General features: G+C 39.8%; 1 protein-coding gene across 1 annotated transcript in view; it reads left to right on the top strand.

The window, feature by feature from the left end:
* Positions 1 to 20,263, top strand: part of muc5.2 (mucin 5.2) — a 30,694-nt gene extending 10,431 nt beyond the window's left edge. The window contains 19 exon segments of the mRNA XM_067436599.1: positions 39 to 11,693; positions 11,818 to 11,975; positions 12,102 to 12,276; positions 12,413 to 12,648; positions 13,450 to 13,633; positions 13,869 to 14,046; positions 14,367 to 14,551; positions 14,642 to 14,711; positions 14,818 to 14,942; positions 15,044 to 15,075; positions 16,124 to 16,271; positions 16,826 to 16,915; positions 17,039 to 17,079; positions 17,234 to 17,353; positions 17,565 to 17,663; positions 17,759 to 17,878; positions 18,947 to 18,986; positions 19,248 to 19,365; positions 19,929 to 20,263. Of these exon segments, the coding sequence (XP_067292700.1) occupies positions 39 to 11,693; positions 11,818 to 11,975; positions 12,102 to 12,276; positions 12,413 to 12,648; positions 13,450 to 13,633; positions 13,869 to 14,046; positions 14,367 to 14,551; positions 14,642 to 14,711; positions 14,818 to 14,942; positions 15,044 to 15,075; positions 16,124 to 16,271; positions 16,826 to 16,915; positions 17,039 to 17,079; positions 17,234 to 17,353; positions 17,565 to 17,663; positions 17,759 to 17,878; positions 18,947 to 18,986; positions 19,248 to 19,365; positions 19,929 to 20,094 (13,940 nt within the window). The 3' untranslated portion in view covers positions 20,095 to 20,263.
* Positions 20,264 to 22,301: the final 2,038 nt, after the last annotated feature.

Here is a 22,301-nt window from a genome sequence, read left to right as displayed (position 1 = left end):
TGTCTCTTATTTCATCTGGCCTTTTGCTATATTCCTAGGGTGTTTTCCTCGGTGCCCTTCAGACAAGCCATTTTTGAGGGAGGACACCAGGAAATGTGTTACAGAGGCAGAATGTGCTTCTCTGTGTACCTATGATGGGAAGATATATACTACTGGAGATGTGGTGTACGATACCACGGATGGGAATGGAACATGTTTTACTGCTGTATGTGGATCCAATGGCATGATAATAAGAACTATTAAAAATTGCATTACTACAACAACTACACCATTCACTTTCACAACTCCACCACAAACTAAAACTACTCCAGAAACGCCATCAACAGCTACTTCAACTGCTGTTCCACCTACATCACCTGGAATAACTACTGCTGTTACTACTGAAAAACCATCTACAGAATCTCCACCTACACCAGAAACGCCAACAACGGCTACTTCAACTGCAGTTCCACCGACACCTACATCACCTGAAATTACTACTGCTGTTACTAGTGAAACACCATCTACAGAATCTCCACCTACACCTGAAACGCCAACAACGGCTACTTCAACTGCAGTTCCACCGACACCTACATCTCCTGAAATTACTACTGCTGTTACTTCTGAAACACCATTTACAGAATCTCCACCTACACCAGAAACGCCATCAACAGCTACTTCAACTGCTGTTCCACCAACACCTACATCACCTGAAATTACTACTGCTGTTACTAGTGAAACACCATCTACGGAATCTCCACCTACACCAGAAACGTCAACAACAGCTACTTCAACTGCAGTTCCACCGACACCTACATCACCTGAAATTACTACTGCTGTTACTTCTGAAACACCATCTACAGAATCTCCACCTACCCCAGAAACGCCAACAACGGCTACTTCAACTGCAGTTCCACCCACACCTACATCCGCTGAAATTACTACTGCTGTTACTTCTGAAACACCATCTACAGAATCTCCACCTACCCCAGAAACGCCAACAACGGCTACTTCAACTGCAGTTCCACCGACACCTACATCACCTGAAATAACTACTGCTGTTACTTCTGAAACACCATTTACAGAATCTCCACCTACACCAGAAACGCCAACAACAGCTACTTCAACTGCTGTTCCACCGACACCTACATCACCTGAAATTACTACTGCAGTTACTAGTGAAACACCATTGACAGAATCTCCACCTACCCCAGAAACGCCATCAACAGCTACTTCAACTGCTGTTCCACCGACACTTACATCACCTGAAATTACTACTGCTGTTACTAGTGAAACACCATCTACAGAATCTCCACCTACACCAGAAACGCCAACAACGGCTACTTCAACTGCAGTTCCACCGACACCTACATCTCCTGAAATTACTACTGCTGTTACTTCTGAAACACCATTTACAGAATCTCCACCTACACCAGAAACGCCAACAACAGCTACTTCAACTGCTGTTCCACCGACACCTACATCACCTGAAATTACTACTGCTGTTACTAGTGAAACACCATCTACAGAATCTCCACCTACACCAGAAACGCCAACAACGGCTACTTCAACTGCAGTTCCACCGACACCTACATCTCCTGAAATTACTACTGCTGTTACTAGTGAAACACCATCTACAGAATCTCCACCTACACCAGAAACGCCAACAACGGCTACTTCAACTGCAGTTCCACCGACACCTACATCACCTGAAATTACTACTGCTGTTACTTCTGAAACACCATCTACAGAATCTCCACCTACCCCAGAAACGCCAACAACGGCTACTTCAACTGCAGTTCCACCGACACCTACATCCGCTGAAATTACTACTGCTGTTACTTCTGAAACACCATCTACAGAATCTCCACCTACCCCAGAAACGCCAACAACGGCTACTTCAACTGCAGTTCCACCGACACCTACATCACCTGAAATTACTACTGCTGTTACTTCTGAAACACCATTTACAGAATCTCCACCTACACCAGAAACGCCAACAACAGCTACTTCAACTGCTGTTCCACCGACACCTACATCACCTGAAATTACTACTGCAGTTACTAGTGAAACACCATTTACAGAATCTCCACCTACCCCAGAAACGCCATCAACAGCTACTTCAACTGCTGTTCCACCGACACTTACATCACCTGAAATTACTACTGCTGTTACTAGTGAAACACCATCTACAGAATCTCCACCTACACCAGAAACGCCAACAACGGCTACTTCAACTGCAGTTCCACCGACACCTACATCTCCTGAAATTACTACTGCTGTTACTTCTGAAACACCATTTACAGAATCTCCACCTACACCAGAAACGCCAACAACAGCTACTTCAACTGCTGTTCCACCGACACCTACATCACCTGAAATTACTACTGCTGTTACTAGTGAAACACCATCTACAGAATCTCCACCTACACCAGAAACGCCAACAACGGCTACTTCAACTGCAGTTCCACCGACACCTACATCTCCTGAAATTACTACTGCTGTTACTAGTGAAACACCATCTACAGAATCTCCACCTACACCAGAAACGCCAACAACGGCTACTTCAACTGCAGTTCCACCGACACCTACATCTCCTGAAATTACTACTGCTGTTACTTCTGAAACACCATCTACAGAATCTCCACCTACACCAGAAACGCCAACAACGGCTACTTCAACTGCAGTTCCACTGACACCTACATCCCCTGAAATTACTACTGCTGTTACTTCTGAAACACCATCTACAGAATCTCCACCTACCCCAGAAACGCCAACAACGGCTACTTCAACTGCAGTTCCACCGACACCTACATCCGCTGAAATTACTACTGCTGTTACTTCTGAAACACCATCTATAGAATCTTTACCTACACCAGAAACGCCAACAACGGCTACTTCAACTGCAGTTCCACCGACACCTACATCTCCTGAAATTACTACTGCTGTTACTTCTGAAACACCATTTACAGAATCTCCACCTACACCAGAAACGCCAACAACAGCTACTTCAACTGCTGTTCCACCGACACCTACATCCCCTGAAATTACTACTGCTGTTACTAGTGAAACACCATCTACAGAATCTCCACCTCCACCAGAAACACCAACAACGGCTACTTCAACTGCAGTTCCACCGACACCTACATCCCCTGAAATTACTACTGCTGTTACTTCTGAAACACCATTTACAGAATCTCCACCTACACCAGAAACGCCAACAACGGCTACTTCAACTGCAGTTCCACCGACACCTACATCTCCTGAAATTACTACTGCTGTTACTTCTGAAACACCATTTACAGAATCTCCACCTACACCAGAAACGCCAACAACGGCTACTTCAACTGCAGTTCCACCGACACCTACATCCCCTGAAATTACTACTGCTGTTACTTCTGAAACACCATCTACAGAATCTCCACCTACACCAGAAACGCCAACAACGGCTACTTCAACTGCAGTTCCACCGACACCTACATCCCCTGAAATTACTACTGCTGTTACTTCTGAAACACCATCTACAGAATCTCCACCTACACCAGAAACGCCAACAACAGCTACTTCAACTGCAGTTCCACCGACACCTACATCTCCTGAAATTACTACTGCTGTTACTTCTGAAACACCATTTACAGAATCTCCACCTACACCAGAAACGCCAACAACAGCTACTTCAACTGCAGTTCCACCGACACCTAGATCACCTGAAATTACTACTGCTGTTACTAGTGAAACACCATCTACAGAATCTCCACCTACACCAGAAACGCCAACAACGGCTACTTCAACTGCAGTTCCACCGACACCTACATCCCCTGAAATTACTACTGCTGTTACTTCTGAAACACCATTTACAGAATCTCCACCTACACCAGAAACGCCAACAACAGCTACTTCAACTGCAGTTCCACCGACACCTACAACCCCTGAAATTACTACTGCTGTTACTAGTGAAACACCACCTACAGAATCTCCACCTACACCAGAAACGCCAACAACGGCTACTTCAACTGCAGTTCCACCGACACCTACATCACCTGAAATTACTACTGCTGTTACTTCTGAAACACCATCTACAGAATCTCCACCTACCCCAGAAACGCCAACAACGGCTACTTCAACTGCAGTTCCACCCACACCTACATCCGCTGAAATTACTACTGCTGTTACTTCTGAAACACCATCTACAGAATCTCCACCTACCCCAGAAACGCCAACAACGGCTACTTCAACTGCAGTTCCACCGACACCTACATCACCTGAAATTACTACTGCTGTTACTTCTGAAACACCATCTACAGAATCTCCACCTACCCCAGAAACGCCAACAACGGCTACTTCAACTGCAGTTCCACCCACACCTACATCCGCTGAAATTACTACTGCTGTTACTTCTGAAACACCATCTACAGAATCTCCACCTACCCCAGAAACGCCAACAACAGCTACTTCAACTGCAGTTCCACCGACACCTACATCTCCTGAAATTACTACTGCTGTTACTTCTGAAACACCATTTACAGAATCTCCACCTACACCAGAAACGCCAACAACAGCTACTTCAACTGCAGTTCCACCGACACCTACATCCCCTGAAATTACTACTGCTGTTACTTCTGAAACACCATCTACAGAATCTCCACCTACACCAGAAACGCCAACAACAGCTACTTCAACTGCAGTTCCACCGACACCTACATCTCCTGAAATTACTACTGCTGTTACTTCTGAAACACCATTTACAGAATCTCCACCTACACCAGAAACGCCAACAACAGCTACTTCAACTGCAGTTCCACCGACACCTAGATCACCTGAAATTACTACTGCTGTTACTAGTGAAACACCATCTACAGAATCTCCACCTACACCAGAAACGCCAACAACGGCTACTTCAACTGCAGTTCCACCGACACCTACATCCCCTGAAATTACTACTGCTGTTACTTCTGAAACACCATTTACAGAATCTCCACCTACACCAGAAACGCCAACAACAGCTACTTCAACTGCAGTTCCACCGACACCTACAACCCCTGAAATTACTACTGCTGTTACTAGTGAAACACCACCTACAAAATCTCCACCTACACCAGAAACGCCAACAACGGCTACTTCAACTGCAGTTCCACCGACACCTACATCACCTGAAATTACTACTGCTGTTACTTCTGAAACACCATCTACAGAATCTCCACCTACCCCAGAAACGCCAACAACGGCTACTTCAACTGCAGTTCCACCCACACCTACATCCGCTGAAATTACTACTGCTGTTACTTCTGAAACACCATCTACAGAATCTCCACCTACCCCAGAAACGCCAACAACGGCTACTTCAACTGCAGTTCCACCGACACCTACATCACCTGAAATAACTACTGCCGTTACTTCTGAAACACCATCTACAGAATCTCCACCTACACCAGAAACGCCAACAACAGCTACTTCAACTGCTGTTCCACCAACACCTACATCACCTGAAATTACTACTGCTGTTACTTCTGAAACACCATTGACAGAATCTCCACCTACACCAGAAACGCCAACAACGGCTACTTCAACTGCAGTTCCACCGACACCTACATCCCCTGAAATTACTACTGCTGTTACTTCTGAAACACCATCTACAGAATCTCCACCTACACCAGAAACACCAACAACAGCTACTTCAACTGCAGTTCCACCGACACCTACATCTCCTGAAATAACTACTGCTGTTACTTCTGAAACACCATTTACAGAATCTCCACCTACACCAGAAACGCCAACAACAGCTACTTCAACTGCAGTTCCACCGACACCTAGATCACCTGAAATTACTACTGCTGTTACTAGTGAAACACCATCTACAGAATCTCCACCTACACCAGAAACGCCAACAACGGCTACTTCAACTGCAGTTCCACCGACACCTACATCCCCTGAAATTACTACTGCTGTTACTTCTGAAACACCATTTACAGAATCTCCACCTACACCAGAAACGCCAACAACAGCTACTTCAACTGCAGTTCCACCGACACCTACAACCCCTGAAATTACTACTGCTGTTACTAGTGAAACACCACCTACAGAATCTCCACCTACACCAGAAACGCCAACAACGGCTACTTCAACTGCAGTTCCACCGACACCTACATCCCCTGAAATTACTACTGCTGTTACTTCTGAAACACCATCTACAGAATCTCCACCTACACCAGAAACGCCAACAACAGCTACTTCAACTGCTGTTCCACCAACACCTACATCACCTGAAATTACTACTGCTGTTACTAGTGAAACACCATCTACAGAATCTCCACCTACACCAGAAACGCCAACAACGGCTACTTCAACTGCAGTTCCACCAACACCTACATCCCCTGAAATTACTACTGCTGTTACTTCTGAAACACCATTTACAGAATCTCCACCTACACCAGAAACGCCAACAACGGCTACTTCAACTGCAGTTCCACCAACACCTACATCACCTGAAATTACTACTGCTGTTACTTCTGAAACACCATCTACAGAATCTCCACCTACACCAGGAACGCCAACAACAGCTACTTCAACTGCAGTTCCACCAACACCTACATCACCTGAAATTACTACTGCTGTTACTTCTGAAACACCATCTACAGAATCTCCACCTACACCAGAAACGCCAACAACAGCTACTTCAACTGCTGTTCCACCAACACCTACATCACCTGAAATTACTACTGCTGTTACTAGTGAAACACCATCTACAGAATCTCCACCTACACCAGAAACGCCAACAACGGCTACTTCAACTGCAGTTCCACCGACACCTACATCCCCTGAAATTACTACTGCTGTTACTTCTGAAACACCATTTACAGAATCTCCACCTACACCAGAAACGCCAACAACAGCTACTTCAACTGCAGTTCCACCGACACCTACATCCCCTGAAATTACTACTGCTGTTACTAGTGAAACACCATCTACAGAATCTCCACCTACACCAGAAACGCCAACAACGTCTACTTCAACTGCAGTTCCACCGACACCTACATCACCTGAAATTACTACTGCTGTTACTTCTGAAACAACATCTACAGAATCTCCACCTACACCAGAAACGCCAACAACAGCTACTTCAACTGCTGTTCCACCGACACCTACATCACCTGAAATTACTACTGCTGTTACTTCTGAAACACCATCTACAGAATCTCCACCTACACCAGAAACGCCAACAACGGCTACTTCAACTGCAGTTCCACCAACACCTACATCACCTGAAATTACTACTGCTGTTACTTCTGAAACACCATCTACAGAATCTCCACCTACACCAGAAACGCCAACAACAGCTACTTCAACTGCTGTTCCACCAACACCTACATCACCTGAAATTACTACTGCTGTTACTTCTGAAACACCATCTACAGAATCTCCACCTACACCAGAAACGCCAACAACAGCTACTTCAACTGCTGTTCCACCGACACCTACATCACCTGAAATTACTACTGCTGTTACTAGTGAAACACCATCTACAGAATCTCCACCTACACCAGAAACGCCAACAACAGCTACTTCAACTGCAGTTCCACCGACACCTAGATCACCTGAAATTACTACTGCTGTTACTAGTGAAACACCATCTACACAATCTCCACCTACACCAGAAACACCAACAACGGCTACTTCAACTGCAGTTCCACCGACACCTACATCCCCTGAAATTACTACTGCTGTTACTTCTGAAACACCATCTACAGAATCTCCACCTACACCAGAAACGCCAACAACGGCTACTTCAACTGCAGTTCCACCGACACCTACATCCCCTGAAATTACTACTGCTGTTACTAGTGAAACACCACCTACAGAATCTCCACCTACACCAGAAACGCCAACAACGGCTACTTCAACTGCAGTTCCAACGACACCTACATCCCCTGAAATTACTACTGCTGTTACTTCTGAAACACCATCTACAGAATCTCCACCTACACCAGAAACGCCAACAACAGCTACTTCAACTGCTGTTCCACCAACACCTACATCACCTGAAATTACTACTGCTGTTACTAGTGAAACACCATCTACAGAATCTCCACCTACACCAGAAACGCCTACAACGGCTACTTCAACTGCAGTTCCACCAACACCTACATCCCCTGAAATTACTACTGCTGTTACTTCTGAAACACCATCTACAGAATCTCCACCTACACCAGAAACGCCAACAACAGCTACTTCAACTGCTGTTCCACCAACACCTACATCACCTGAAATTACTACTGCTGTTACTAGTGAAACACCATCTACAGAATCTCCACCTACACCAGAAACGCCAACAACGGCTACTTCAACTGCAGTTCCACCAACACCTACATCCCCTGAAATTACTACTGCTGTTACTTCTGAAACACCATCTACAGAATCTCCACCTACACCAGAAACGCCAACAACAGCTACTTCAACTGCTGTTCCACCAACACCTACATCACCTGAAATTACTACTGCTGTTACTTCTGAAACACCATCTACAGAATCTCCACCTACACCAGAAACGCCAACAACAGCTACTTCAACTGCTGTTCCACCAACACCTACATCACCTGAAATTACTACTGCTGTTACTAGTGAAACACCATCTACAGAATCTCCACCTACACCAGAAACGCCAACAACGGCTACTTCAACTGCAGTTCCACCGACACCTACATCCCCTGAAATTACTACTGCTGTTACTTCTGAAACAACATCTACAGAATCTCCACCTACACCAGAAACGCCAACAACAGCTACTTCAACTGCTGTTCCACCGACACCTACATCACCTGAAATTACTACTGCTGTTACTTCTGAAACACCATCTACAGAATCTCCACCTACACCAGAAACGCCAACAACAGCTACTTCAACTGCTGTTCCACCAACACCTACATCACCTGAAATTACTACTGCTGTTACTTCTGAAACACCATCTACAGAATCTCCACCTACACCAGAAACGCCAACAACAGCTACTTCAACTGCTGTTCCACCAACACCTACATCACCTGAAATTACTACTGCTGTTACTAGTGAAACACCATCTACAGAATCTCCACCTACACCAGAAACGCCAACAACGGCTACTTCAACTGCAGTTCCACCGACACCTACATCCCCTGAAATTACTACTGCTGTTACTTCTGAAACAACATCTACAGAATCTCCACCTACACCAGAAACGCCAACAACGGCTACTTCAACTGCAGTTCCACCGACACCTACATCACCTGAAATTACTACTGCTGTTACTAGTGAAACAGCATCTACAGAATCTCCACCTACACCAGAAACGCCAACAACAGCTACTTCAACTGCTGTTCCACCAACACCTACATCACCTGAAATTACTACTGCTGTTACTAGTGAAACACCATCTACAGAATCTCCACCTACACCAGAAACGCCAACAACGGCTACTTCAACTGCAGTTCCACCGACACCTACATCTCCTGAAATTACTACTGCTGTTACTTCTGAAACAACATCTACAGAATCTCCACCTACACCAGAAACGCCAACAACAGCTACTTCAACTGCTGTTCCACCGACACCTACATCACCTGAAATTACTACTGCTGTTACTAGTGAAACACCATCTACAGAATCTCCACCTACACCGGAAACACCAACAACGGCTACTTCAACTGCAGTTCCACCGACACCTACATCCCCTGAAATTACTACTGCTGTTACTTCTGAAACAACATCTACCGAATCTCCACCTACACCAGAAACGCCAACAACGGCTACTTCAACTGCAGTTCCGCCGACACATACATCCCCTGAAACTACTACTGCTGTTACTTCTGAAACACCATCTACAGAATCTCCACCTACCCCAGAAACGCCATCAACAGCTACTTCAACTGCTGTTCCACCGACACCTACATCACCTGAAATTACTACTGCTGTTACTAGTGAAACACCATCTACAGAATCTCCACCTACACCAGAAACGCCAACAACGGCTACTTCTACTGCAGTTCCACCGACACGTACATCCCCTGAAATTACTACTGCTGTTACTTCTGAAACAACATCTACAGAATCTTCACCTACACCAGAAACGCCAACAACGGCTACTTCAACTGCAGTTCCACCGACACCTACATCACCTGAAATTACTACTGCTGTTACTAGTGAAACACCATCTACAGAATCTCCACCTACCCCAGAAACGCCAACAACAGCTACTTCAACTGCAGTTCCACCGACACCTACATCCCCTGAAATTACTACTGCTGTTACTTCTGAAACAACATCTACAGAATCTCCACCTACACCAGAAACGCCAACAACAGCTACTTCAACTGCAGTTCCACCGACACCTACATCCCCTGAAATTACTACTGCTGTTACTTCTGAAACACCATTTACAGAATCTCCACCTACACCAGAAACGCCAACAACAGCTACTTCAACTGCAGTTCCACCGACACCTACATCCCCTGAAATTACTACTGCTGTTACTTCTGAAACAACATCTACAGAATCTCCACCTACACCAGAAACGCCAACAACGGCTACTTCAACTGCAGTTCCACCGACACCTACATCACCTGAAATTACTACTGCTATTACTAGTGAAACACCATCTACAGAATCTCCACCCACCCCAGAAACGCCAACAACAGCTACTTCAACTGCAGTTCCACCGACACCTACATCACCTGAAATTACTACTGCTGTTACTTCTGAAACAACTACAGAATCTCCACCTACACCAGAAACGCCAACAACGGCTACTTCAACTGCAGTTCCACCGACACCTACATCACCTGAAATTACTACTGCTGTTACTAGTGAAACACCATCTACAGAATCTCCACCTACCCCAGAAACGCCAACAACAGCTACTTCAACTGCAGTTCCACCGACACCTACATCCCCTGAAATTACTACTGCTGTTACTTCTGAAACACCATCTACAGAATCTCCACCTACACCAGAAACGCCAACAACGGCTACTTCAACTGCAGTTCCACCGACACCTACATCACCTGAAATTACTACTGCTGTTACTTCTGAAACACCATTTACAGAATCTCCACCTACACCAGAAACGCCAACAACGGCTACTTCAACTTCTGTTCCACCGACACCTACATCACCTGAAATTACTACTGCTGTTACTAGTGAAACACCATCTACAGAATCTCCACCTACACCAGAAACGCCAACAACGGCTACTTCAACTGCAGTTCCACCGACACCTACATCACCTGAAATTACTACTGCTGTTACTAGTGAAACACCATCTACAGAATCTCCACCTACACCAGAAACGCCAACAACGGCTACTTCAACTGCTGTTCCACCGACACCTACATCCCCTGAAATTACTACTGCTGTTACTTCTGAAACACCATTTACAGAATCTCCACCTACACCAGAAACGCCAACAACGGCTACTTCAACTGCAGTTCCACCGACACCTACATCCCCTGAAATTACTACTGCTGTTACTAGTGAAACACCATCTACAGGATCTTCACCTACCCCAGGAACAGAAACGCCAGCAACTACAACATTTGTTACATCAACTCTTTTGACAACACCACCTCCATCAACAAAGTTCACGGTGCATACAGAATCAACAACTGAAATGACACATGTCACATCCCCTCAAATTGTCATTACAACAAGCTGTCATTGCACATATGCAAATGAAACATTCCCACCCGGTAAGTAATACATCAATGATTATTTTTAAAACATTTCATACAGTTTTGTTATTGAACAGTTTGTTACGTCCACAAACAATTTGTAAGCATATCCATGATGCACATTCTATTATTCTGATTACAGATTCTGTGATCTACAACAAAACTGATAAAGCGGGTTGGTGCTACTTTGCTTATTGCAACTCCAGTTGTGTTAGTGAAATAACACAGAAACCATGTCTTCAGACTACTACGATCCCAGTTTCAACGGTTCAAAATGACTGTACTGATGTCAACAGAAAGGTAAAAAATATTTATGTACAATTTACATTAAGAAAAAAGCATTTACATTAATTTAATTACAATGAAACTGAAATAGATAAGCCTGTTGTAATAATCTCAGTTCAACAATGTTGGAATCTTTAACAGAATGGAGAGTCGTGGAATGAAGGATGTACCACTAAAAACTGCATAAATGGGGCTGTCACCACAAGCCCTGTACAGTGTGATCCAGCAGATTCTGTCATACCTACATGTGTCAATGGACTTAAACCTGAGAAGGTTTATTATAACAATGGCTGCTGCACTAAGTATGAGTGTCAATGTGAGTTTAATCCATGCACTAGGAAATTGATGCTTTATTAATATTAATTATGATGGTTCTACCAAGCAAATAATTAACATTCTCCATAGCAATTTATTCTATTTAATTCTTTTTTAACTTTTTTCTGAAATAACAGGTCGATGCAGTGGCTGGGGTGACCCTCATTACAACACTTTTGATGGAAAATACTATGTTTTCCAAGGCAACTGCGACTATGTGCTGGTCAAAGAAATCGTCCCAAGATACAATATCAGTGTCCATGTTAAAAACTATTATTGTGATGTTACAAAAAATTTTGCTTGCCCAGAGTATGTGACTGTGAAGTACAAATCCTATGAAATCAAGCTAGCAAGTAACAGTAAAGAAATGCTGGTGAGTGTCACAACTATGTTAGGAAAATATATGTAATATATAATATATGTAATATGTAATCTATAATATATGTAGCCTTACATGACAAAAAAAAAAAAAAAAAAAAAAAAAAAAAAAAAAAAAAAAAAAAATCACAAACATAACACTTTAACATGATTCAAACTTGATTCAATTTCATACCCTTTATTAATCTGATGATGAAAATAACTTGAATTTAGTATTTAGTAAAAATATAGCAACCATCTCAGCATATCGGACAACAATCCAATATTGTGCATCCCAACATTTTACCTCAGAAAAGCCATTCAATTACCATAGTTTAATAGTTCGGTCGAAAAATTAACACTAGAGAGGAGCATTTTGCTAAATATCTGCATTATGCCCTTACCGGTTATTACCCGTATATTTTTGACCCGTTCTTCAATCAAAATTGGAGTAGAAACCCAATTCCTTTAAAAAATATTATTATGATACTATTATTATAATGCCTTATGTGCCATTTAAATGTTTCTATACAAATCAGTTAATATCATAGTAGGCGTAATGTACCAACTGAAAAGTTTTTCTGTAGGGTTTAGTGCATTAGTTGAAAGATTTATTTTCCTTGAGAAATATTGACATGTATATATATTCAAATTAATCAATATTGAATAGAATTGAATTAAATTAAATTGCAAGCTTGTGAATCGAAATCAAATTGAATTATGAATATTGTTTCAATGAACAATGTGCATACTGCTAGAACACCTACACTAGAAGGGTCAATATGCATTACAACTAAAAAACCCTTGTTACCTACAGGTCTATGTCAATGATGTCATGAAGGTCCCAACTTTCTACAATGAAGACTTTACCATTACCACCTCTGGCATTGCAGTGATTCTGAATATCAAAGAAATCAAAGCTGAAATTTTAGTTAGTCATCAAGGCTTTGAGATCAATCTCCCATTTTCGTACTTCCATGGTAATACAGAAGGACAGTGCGGTGAGTACAGTTTGGGGGCCTTGTTGCAATAAATATCACCATGATAAACAGTATTTCTTCTGTGAGACAACACGACAACTTTCTCAGAGAGAAATATTGAGACAGATTTGTAATAGGGATTACTTTGTGTTAGCCTAGTATCTCAAAACCATCTAGAATTAATGTTAAATGTACCTAAAAAGAATGTCTAGTGTTTCTGTCCATTCAAATTTTGAAATGTTGTCATTATTTTTAGGGGTTTGTGACAATGATGCCACAAATGACTGCAGGCGTCCTGATGGAACAATTGACCAATCATGTGAGCAAATGGCAGCATTGTGGGCGGACTCTCCAGGATGTGAAACCCCTCCACCCCATCCAACCGAACCCACTCCTTCCTGCACAGCACAAATTTGTGATGTCATCAAGAGCGAGTACGAAAAAGACAAAAACAGTCACTCTGTCAATTTTCAGAAATTGGGGGCTTTCTCTGCCACTAGCTGCAACAAATACAATGGCAAAAATAATTACTTTTTAATTGGGTGGCAAAATGGTAGTTCCCCAAGCTCACACCATTGGTTAAGCCAATGTGATTTTGTGTCCAGTCATTTTAGATCACTTAAACAAATTGAAATTCCATTTGATACCACAAGAGTTACAGAAATTACACACTTTAACTTAAAACATACAATACCACTGAACCATGTTTAACTTCAGTTTACATTTTCTCCCTAAACTTCTGTATTTTGTTTAGTTTGTTCAAGAGCTGTCATGACATCATTCCCTATCAAAAATACTATGACGCATGCAAATATGATGTGTGCTACAAGAAAAATGACTCCATGGCCTGTGCCAGTGTGGAGGCCTATGCACAACTTTGTGGCCAGAAGTCTACCTGTGTGGACTGGAGACACTCACCTGACCTCAACGGGCTATGCGGTAAGAGAGCAGAATGAACCCACCATAACACAACGTTGGATCTTTTATCTGATAGTATCCTAAATCTCTTGATTTGTCATTGGTTAACAGCATACAAATGTGCCGATCACAAAGTCTACAAGGCATGTGGGCCTAAAGTCGAAAAAACCTGCAGTACAAGGTAACCACTCTCTTTATAGCAATTAATATCCATAATGTAATACTGAATTGTCCAAACTTCACTACATTAAAAATCTTCATGCTATATGTGCTTGGTTTACAAACAGATACAATGACATGTTTGTGGAAAACCAAAGCGAAAAAGATCATCAAACATTCATGGAAGGTTGTTTCTGTCCCAACAACACATATCTAGTTAGTTCAACAACAGATAAGTGTACACCTACTTGCGGTAAGCAATATTACTTCATTTACGATATTTGTTATATTAATGTGCCTTGAAGTCAAAATTCAAGTCAAAATGTTGATGCATTTTGAATTCCCTACTTGTAGATTGCATCGGCCCTGATGGAGTGCCAAAACAGGTATGTATCTTTTAGTAGTAGTAATAGTAGTAAGGAATTTACACAACATTTACTAGGATTGTGAACTCAACCCTAGTCCAGCTAGTTTTCAACTCTGGCCCTCAAGGTCCACTTTCCTGCAGAGTTCAGCTTCAACCCAGGTCAAACTCACCTTCCTATATCTTTTAGAGCAGTGTTCAAATTTTCCCATTTTACCCTCATTCCCTACATTAGTCTACTAATTTGGTTTACTTAAGTAAGTGTATGCAAAGGAGTGAGTGAATTCAGACACTGATTGTACTGGAAGGACTGACATTTTTTCATATTTGTGCTTGTTGTTTAATAATGATTTGAAACTTAGCAAACTAGCTGCTCCGGTATGAAAATATTTATCTTATAATATTTAGCTTGGTCATGGAAACTATGTATAAACCCTAATAAAACAAAATAATAAATCAGTCATAAAGGGATTTATATCTGTATCATATTATGCTGAACCCACATTGGACCACCGGTTTAGAAAATGGATGGATTATTCAGATGCAGGCGCCATCTTCTTATTAGATGCAGGAATTATTTTGGCTTGTGACTCTTACAGTGCATTACGCGTATTCTCTAGCTTTTTGTCTCAAAACAGTTGTATATTCATTATTGCGGGGCATTAGATGAGTGCACTCGATAATGTCTTGGTTGGTTTTCTAATGGTTTCTGACACCACTACAAATGGCTGTCCCTTCAAATAGTGCCGTATTTAAGGATATAGGGCAATTTTGGACACAGCCTAGTAATCCTAAAGACCTAGATTAGCTTGTCTAGGTGTGTTTGATCAGGGTTGGAGAAAAACTCTGCAGGAAAATGGACCTCTAGCCTATCAATACATATGATTGAAACATGTAAAAATAGCAGTATAACCATTACACTACTGCAAAATTACTCTGCAATTCATACAAATGGCTTACTGCTTTAATCAAAGTTAAAATGACATTTGAACAACAATCAACCCAACCTTATTATCATTTACAATCACAACACTCATCTAACTATTATCACCTCATTTTCTCTCCTGTAGCCTGGAGATACATGGATCGTCAACTGTACAACATACAAGTGCTCCAATGAGAGCTTTGGTGTTGTCCAAGAGCCTATGAATTGTCCGACCATAAAGCCTTGTGGCCACAACTACAAAATAGTGATTGAACACTGCTGTCCAACCTGTGGTAAGTAAACGAGCACACTGACAATCAGAGAGCTAAAGAGGCTAAATTCAAAATAAACCTGACTACAAAACCGAACTCATTTACTGTCCTAATACACATGTGTGGTCTAACTGTGCATGATACATAATTTAAAGGAAAATAAGTTTTATAATTATTCATCAAAATACAGCTCGGAAACAACTTGTAACATCACGGAAGTCACAAAATGCTAACTAGCCACATAGCTAATTAATCGTTGTTTTATGTTGGTCTAAAATCTTGCAAATAATGAGTAGAAATTGAATGCAGGGCAATAACATAAAGGAAAAAGGTTTTCAAACCATACTGTCCGAGTCAAAAATTTCCTCGAAAGTGGTTGTGGGTGGGCTCTCAAAAGCAGTGCAGTCTTTTATTAATCCACTGTAAACCAGTATCCATGTTTGGCTTAATTCCTTCATAGAAATTCATAATCCTATTCCTAATGGGAAACAATTTAGAGCCACAGCTGCAAACTTGTCAAACTGCAACAAACGATTCCATAATAATGTAAACAAGACTCCCCTCTGCCCATTCAGTGTGTGATACCAGCCTGTGTTCAAACAAATGTGATGTGGGATATGAGTTAGCAGCAGATATACCTGAGAACAGTTGCTGTCAACCCTGTGGTAAGTCTCAAATGTCATATCTAGACTACTTTTACAAAATCCAATACAACAAAGGTTGCGAAATTTATTAAATTATAGTTGTTTAAAACATTTCTGACTGTATTTTTTTCTTTTTCTATTCAGTGCCTAAAGACGTCTGTGTTTACAATAACTCTGAGTACCAGGTGAGCTGCTGGGTTCATGTGTTTATACTAATTGGTAACCAACAAAATAGAAATTTCATATATTACATTTTATTATTTTTTCGCCATTAAAAAGTTAATATTTATCTAAAAGAAAAATAATTTTCTGTAATTATGGGTTCATTTTCTTTTCTAGCCTGGAGTTAAAATCCCTACAAAGCCTTGTCAGGAATGTTACTGTGAAATGGACAAAGACCCACAGACTCAACTACATAATGTGACTTGTGTTAATAAAGTCTGTAAACCTTGTGCTGAGGTAATATTTACAATGCTTTCTTGTGATTAGAATACATTAGGATTTATTAATATAAAAAAACTCCAACAATCAATTATCTTAACTTCTAGTAAAGCTAGTATGTTTTCATAGCAGCCTGTACCATGTTATCTCAAAAGATCAAGTAAAAATGGATTCCTTATGATATAACCCCTTTAAATGAAATTTAAATGACTCTTGTTGCACTCCCAAGGGCTTTGAGCGTGTGGAACAAGAAGGAGAGTGCTGCGGAATATGCAATCAAACGTCCTGCGTTTATACCGCGCCAGACAACACCACACATACTCTTCAAGTATATTCTCAAACCGTCTTTTTCACCAGTTAATGAATCTTTGTCGCCCTTTAGTCCTCATGTTGCCTTCCTTCATGTCTTCCTTTCTTCTTTAGGTTGGAGAAGTGAAAAATTACAAATGCGAGAATGTTACCTGCAATGAAATCAATGGCTTGTTTGTAACGGAGAAGATCACACCAAAATGTCCTGACTTTAATCCAGATGATTGTGAGCCTGTAAGTCAAATATTCAATATATACTGTGTGCTTGATAGTAAAACATGTCTCTTTTATGTTAACTCTATGTATGTGTATAGTTAGTAAGTCAATGTATTGTACAGTTAAAGTCAATACACTGACAAAACAATAAGAAAAATACTTAATTTTTCTTTTAAGTTTTTGCATGCATAATTCTAAGTACATTTCACATAAGGAATTAAGTAAACTCTACTTAACTAAGTTAAGTAAAATTAACAAAAGAAAAAAAAAATGTCACTTGGCCAGTAATAGGATGAGTAATTTCTACTTAGTAGAATTAAACCACGCTTTTAAAGTGTATGCTCTAATATAAGTAAATAACACAGTAGAAATGTGTAGACACTACATAATAGAAATAACACGGCACTGAACACAGAGACCTCAATATTTGGTAACCAATACACAATGGGGGTTCCACATTCGATTGATCATTTTTGAGTATGAATGTGTCAGTTGGAGCAGAAAATTTACTCCAAATGTCACAAAATGTCAAGATACTAAAAAAACTAATGAAAATACAGCTGGAAAACAGCAATCAGCAATCTCCTTAATTATTCATGTCCCAGTGTATGATGGCAATACCAGTGTCAGAAAGGTTGAGTAGTTTTACTGAATTGTATAAAGTTGATATTATGCTTTAATTTCTATGAGCTTGGATTGAGTACTAATATAGAATTTACTTACTAACTTTTTTTATGTAGCAATTGCATTTGTTTTTTTTTCTGTAGTATTTACTTCACCACAGAATATGATCAGTGTATGAAATTGCATGCACTTTCCCTCCTTTTATTGCTATGCACTATTCATAATCATAAGCATGCATTATTTAAACTCCCAACAGATAAAACCAAATCCGAACTCCTACATTTTTTCTTAATTAATATCCTGTTACACATAAAAATCTTTCAAATAACAGTAGTAAAATTAGTTACTAGAAACCCACATCACTGATAACTTATGATAAGCTTCAACATTTTGTATGATGTATGGTTTGCATACTACATTCCACTTATGCTTAAATGTGTAACTGTTTTTATATTTACACAGGGAACTGAGAGATATGATGCAGATGGATGTTGCAAGACCTGTAAGCTATTCTTTAATTATTATTATTTATTACCTCAGAATCCATGTCACACTACAAGTAATGCTTTGAGAAATGATTGCCATCCTACCATGTTTACAGCAGATCATATTGTAGATGTTAAAGAATTTACATTTTTTAAATTAAATTCTCCCTCAACTAACTCACTAAAGATTCAAAAAGTAATTCATCATGTGTATATAATACATCACACTGTTCCTGAGATTGAGTCACAAGTTTACCTCTCTCCCTCTCTAATCGTAGGTAAGCCCAAGACTTGCATTGTTCTGAAGAACACCACTCATGTGGATGCAAATGACTGCAAGTCCATCAACCCCATAGTAGTGACGTCCTGCAGTGGTCACTGTGGCACCGAATCAATGTAAGAGCAGATCTAATTGATCATCAAAATATTTCATTTTAAATCCTGAGATGAATTGAGCTGCACAATTCATCTCAGAATTTAAAAGAAGATATTTTAAAGAATGTTGGTAACAGTTGACAGCATCCATTGACTTCCATGCTAACATGGAAGTCGCTATCAACTGTTTGGTAACCTACATTCTTCAAAATATCTCCTTTTGTGTTCAGCAAAAGAAAGAAACTCATGAAGGTTTGAAACAACTTGAGGGTGCGTAAATGATGACAAAAGTACAATTCTGGTTTGAACTATCCCTTTAAATCTGCCAAAAACCAAATTAAAATTGGTTACTAACAGCATTTTACAATGACTTTAACATCAGGTAGCATCCTATTTCATACATGTGCATCAGTGAGAAACTGACTGAAAGCACACGTTTAATATCTTCGATCACAACAGATTTGTCAGGGATTTTTCCATCTTTAGCACATTAGATAACTCATAATTCTGAATCCTCTACAGTCATCAATATCAATACAGCAGTATTTGCTAATAAAAGCATTTCATTTTGGAAACCTGCACAGGTATTCAATGGAGAAGAACATCATGATGCACAGCTGTTCTTGTTGCCGAGAAGAGAAAGTCAGCCGTCGACAGGTGGCTATGAAGTGCGCCGATGACAGCGAGATCCTTCATGACTACCTTTACATCGAGAGCTGCACATGCACTCCTACCAAATGTGTGGAATAGAAGACCTGAAGACTGGATAAAAGATGCCGATCTTACTCAAAGCATTTCCTTTAATTATTGCTGATTTGAGCTAAATTAGTAATAAACAGAACAACGTCAATTGAAGTTGTGTTTAGAATAATCGTACAAAAACTAATTAATGCTTTTATATAGGGTATTCTATGGTTTTCTTTTTTTATTTCGTTTTTTTTTCCAAGCTTTTTTCTTTCTTCTATGATATGATAAAAATTCTATATAATTTTAATGAAATTATTTTAATGTTTAACACAATAAAAAGTTAACCTGCAACAAAGTGTATTGCATTCCTTTTGTCTCTGTGAAGTTGGTCTCATTCTAGTTTGTGCTTGTAAATTTTTTTGTCTCCTTCAAATGAAATTAAGAGAAGTGGTTTAAGCCAAAATATCAAGCAACTGTAAAAGTACAAACTTTAGGCTAGTCCTCAATATTTCCAGGTACTTTATTGCAGTCAGTGCATTGTATGAATATCTCAAGATCATAAAACTAATGTATCCAAATTTCAGCCTCCAAGTTTACTTGAAAGACTTCTCAAAATTTGAAGTCCATGACAAAAAAGTCATAAACCATATAGCCTACTTGTATACAGCATACAATATACCATACAATACCACATCATATATGTAAACACTGGCTTCAGTGCTTCAGTCTGTAATGTAATTTAAAAAATCTATATGATTGTTACAACAATACAACATAACAATAGGTTTAATATCATATCATCATTTCTTCTAATCAGCTGCTCTCATAACTGACTACTAATGAATGATCACATTTCATATGCCTACAATAGCATGATACTAATACAAGATACCAGCCAAGACTATGACCAAGACTAAATAATATATTCAGACTATGACGGAGAAAAGGTCTTACAAAATCGGCGATTTTACAAAATCGAGCTTGTAATAAACAAAAACGATTGTGATTGGTCCATTTTATCAATCGCGGAGAAAAGTTACTAGTACCACATATTAATGCAATCTAGGAACAGATATGGATAGTAATTTTAACCTAATAATTCAACGGTATTAATCCTAATCAATAACAAAGTAAACTAAAAAGAGACAGTGAATAGTCAAATAAATAAATAAAATAAAATAAATTATGGAAAAAGTGACTTGGCTACTAGCCCCATAGATATCCATAATAAAGGCTAGATGTCTCGTACGCGCTGTTGGCCAATGGAGTCGCCGTCCGCAACTTGCGGCCATCTTGTCACAGGCAGCTCGCTCACTCGTAACAGTGTGTTTTAATGGTGCATGTACTTTTAAATAGCCATAACTTGCTCAATTTTCAACCGATCTCCAAACTGTTTCGTTTGTTATAAACGTCAGAGATATAGTTATGACACTACATATTTATGAATAATTATAACCATGGACTTTAATATGAAAGTAACATTGAACAGAACAGACAGGTGCAATAAAACAATAAAAAAGGTATTTATGTTAAATCAATATATAGGCTACTAAAACTGTGTACCGAATGGCAACATGAGAAATTAATTATATATATATATATATATATATATATATATATATATATATATATATATATATATATATATATATATATATATATATATATATATATTTATATATATACACACACACACACACAAACATATACAGCTCTGAATGTTTTTTTCAGGGATAGCTATTGCTAATATATATATATATATATATATATATATATATATATATATATATATATATATATATATATATATATAGACACACACTTTTATAATAAGAATATCATTATTATAATAAAACTTGTATTTAATTTTAAAAAAAAACATGCAAACTAAGTTTATTTTAACTTGACAAAAGATTGGTTGTCATAAAATCGTTATTGGTTTCAATAAAACCTATATAATTGAACAGCTCGATTGTGGTCTCAGCCTTGATAAAGTGCACGTAAGTTATAGCCGTGATACACAACCTGCACGATTAAGTGGTTTATCTAAACGAAAAGCTGCGATTTCAACGTGTTAAAGCATCCCGAGTTGTAGCTATGTTAATAACGTTTGTAAGAAACCAAACCATTTGTAAATCCGTCAAGATTTCAGCGAGATAAGAGTATTTATGTTTGTACACATCACTCACCTTACATCAGGTTCCACAGAGCCCGACAGAAAGCTTGCCTGTGACAAGATGGCCGCCGGTGATGACGATGGTGACTCAGCC

This window comes from Pseudorasbora parva, chromosome 25, assembly GCF_024679245.1.
Source record: "Pseudorasbora parva isolate DD20220531a chromosome 25, ASM2467924v1, whole genome shotgun sequence".
NCBI classification, from domain to species: domain Eukaryota; kingdom Metazoa; phylum Chordata; class Actinopteri; order Cypriniformes; family Gobionidae; genus Pseudorasbora; species Pseudorasbora parva.
Note: the sequence above shows the minus strand (reverse complement) of the source record. Positions and strands in the feature narration are given on the sequence as shown.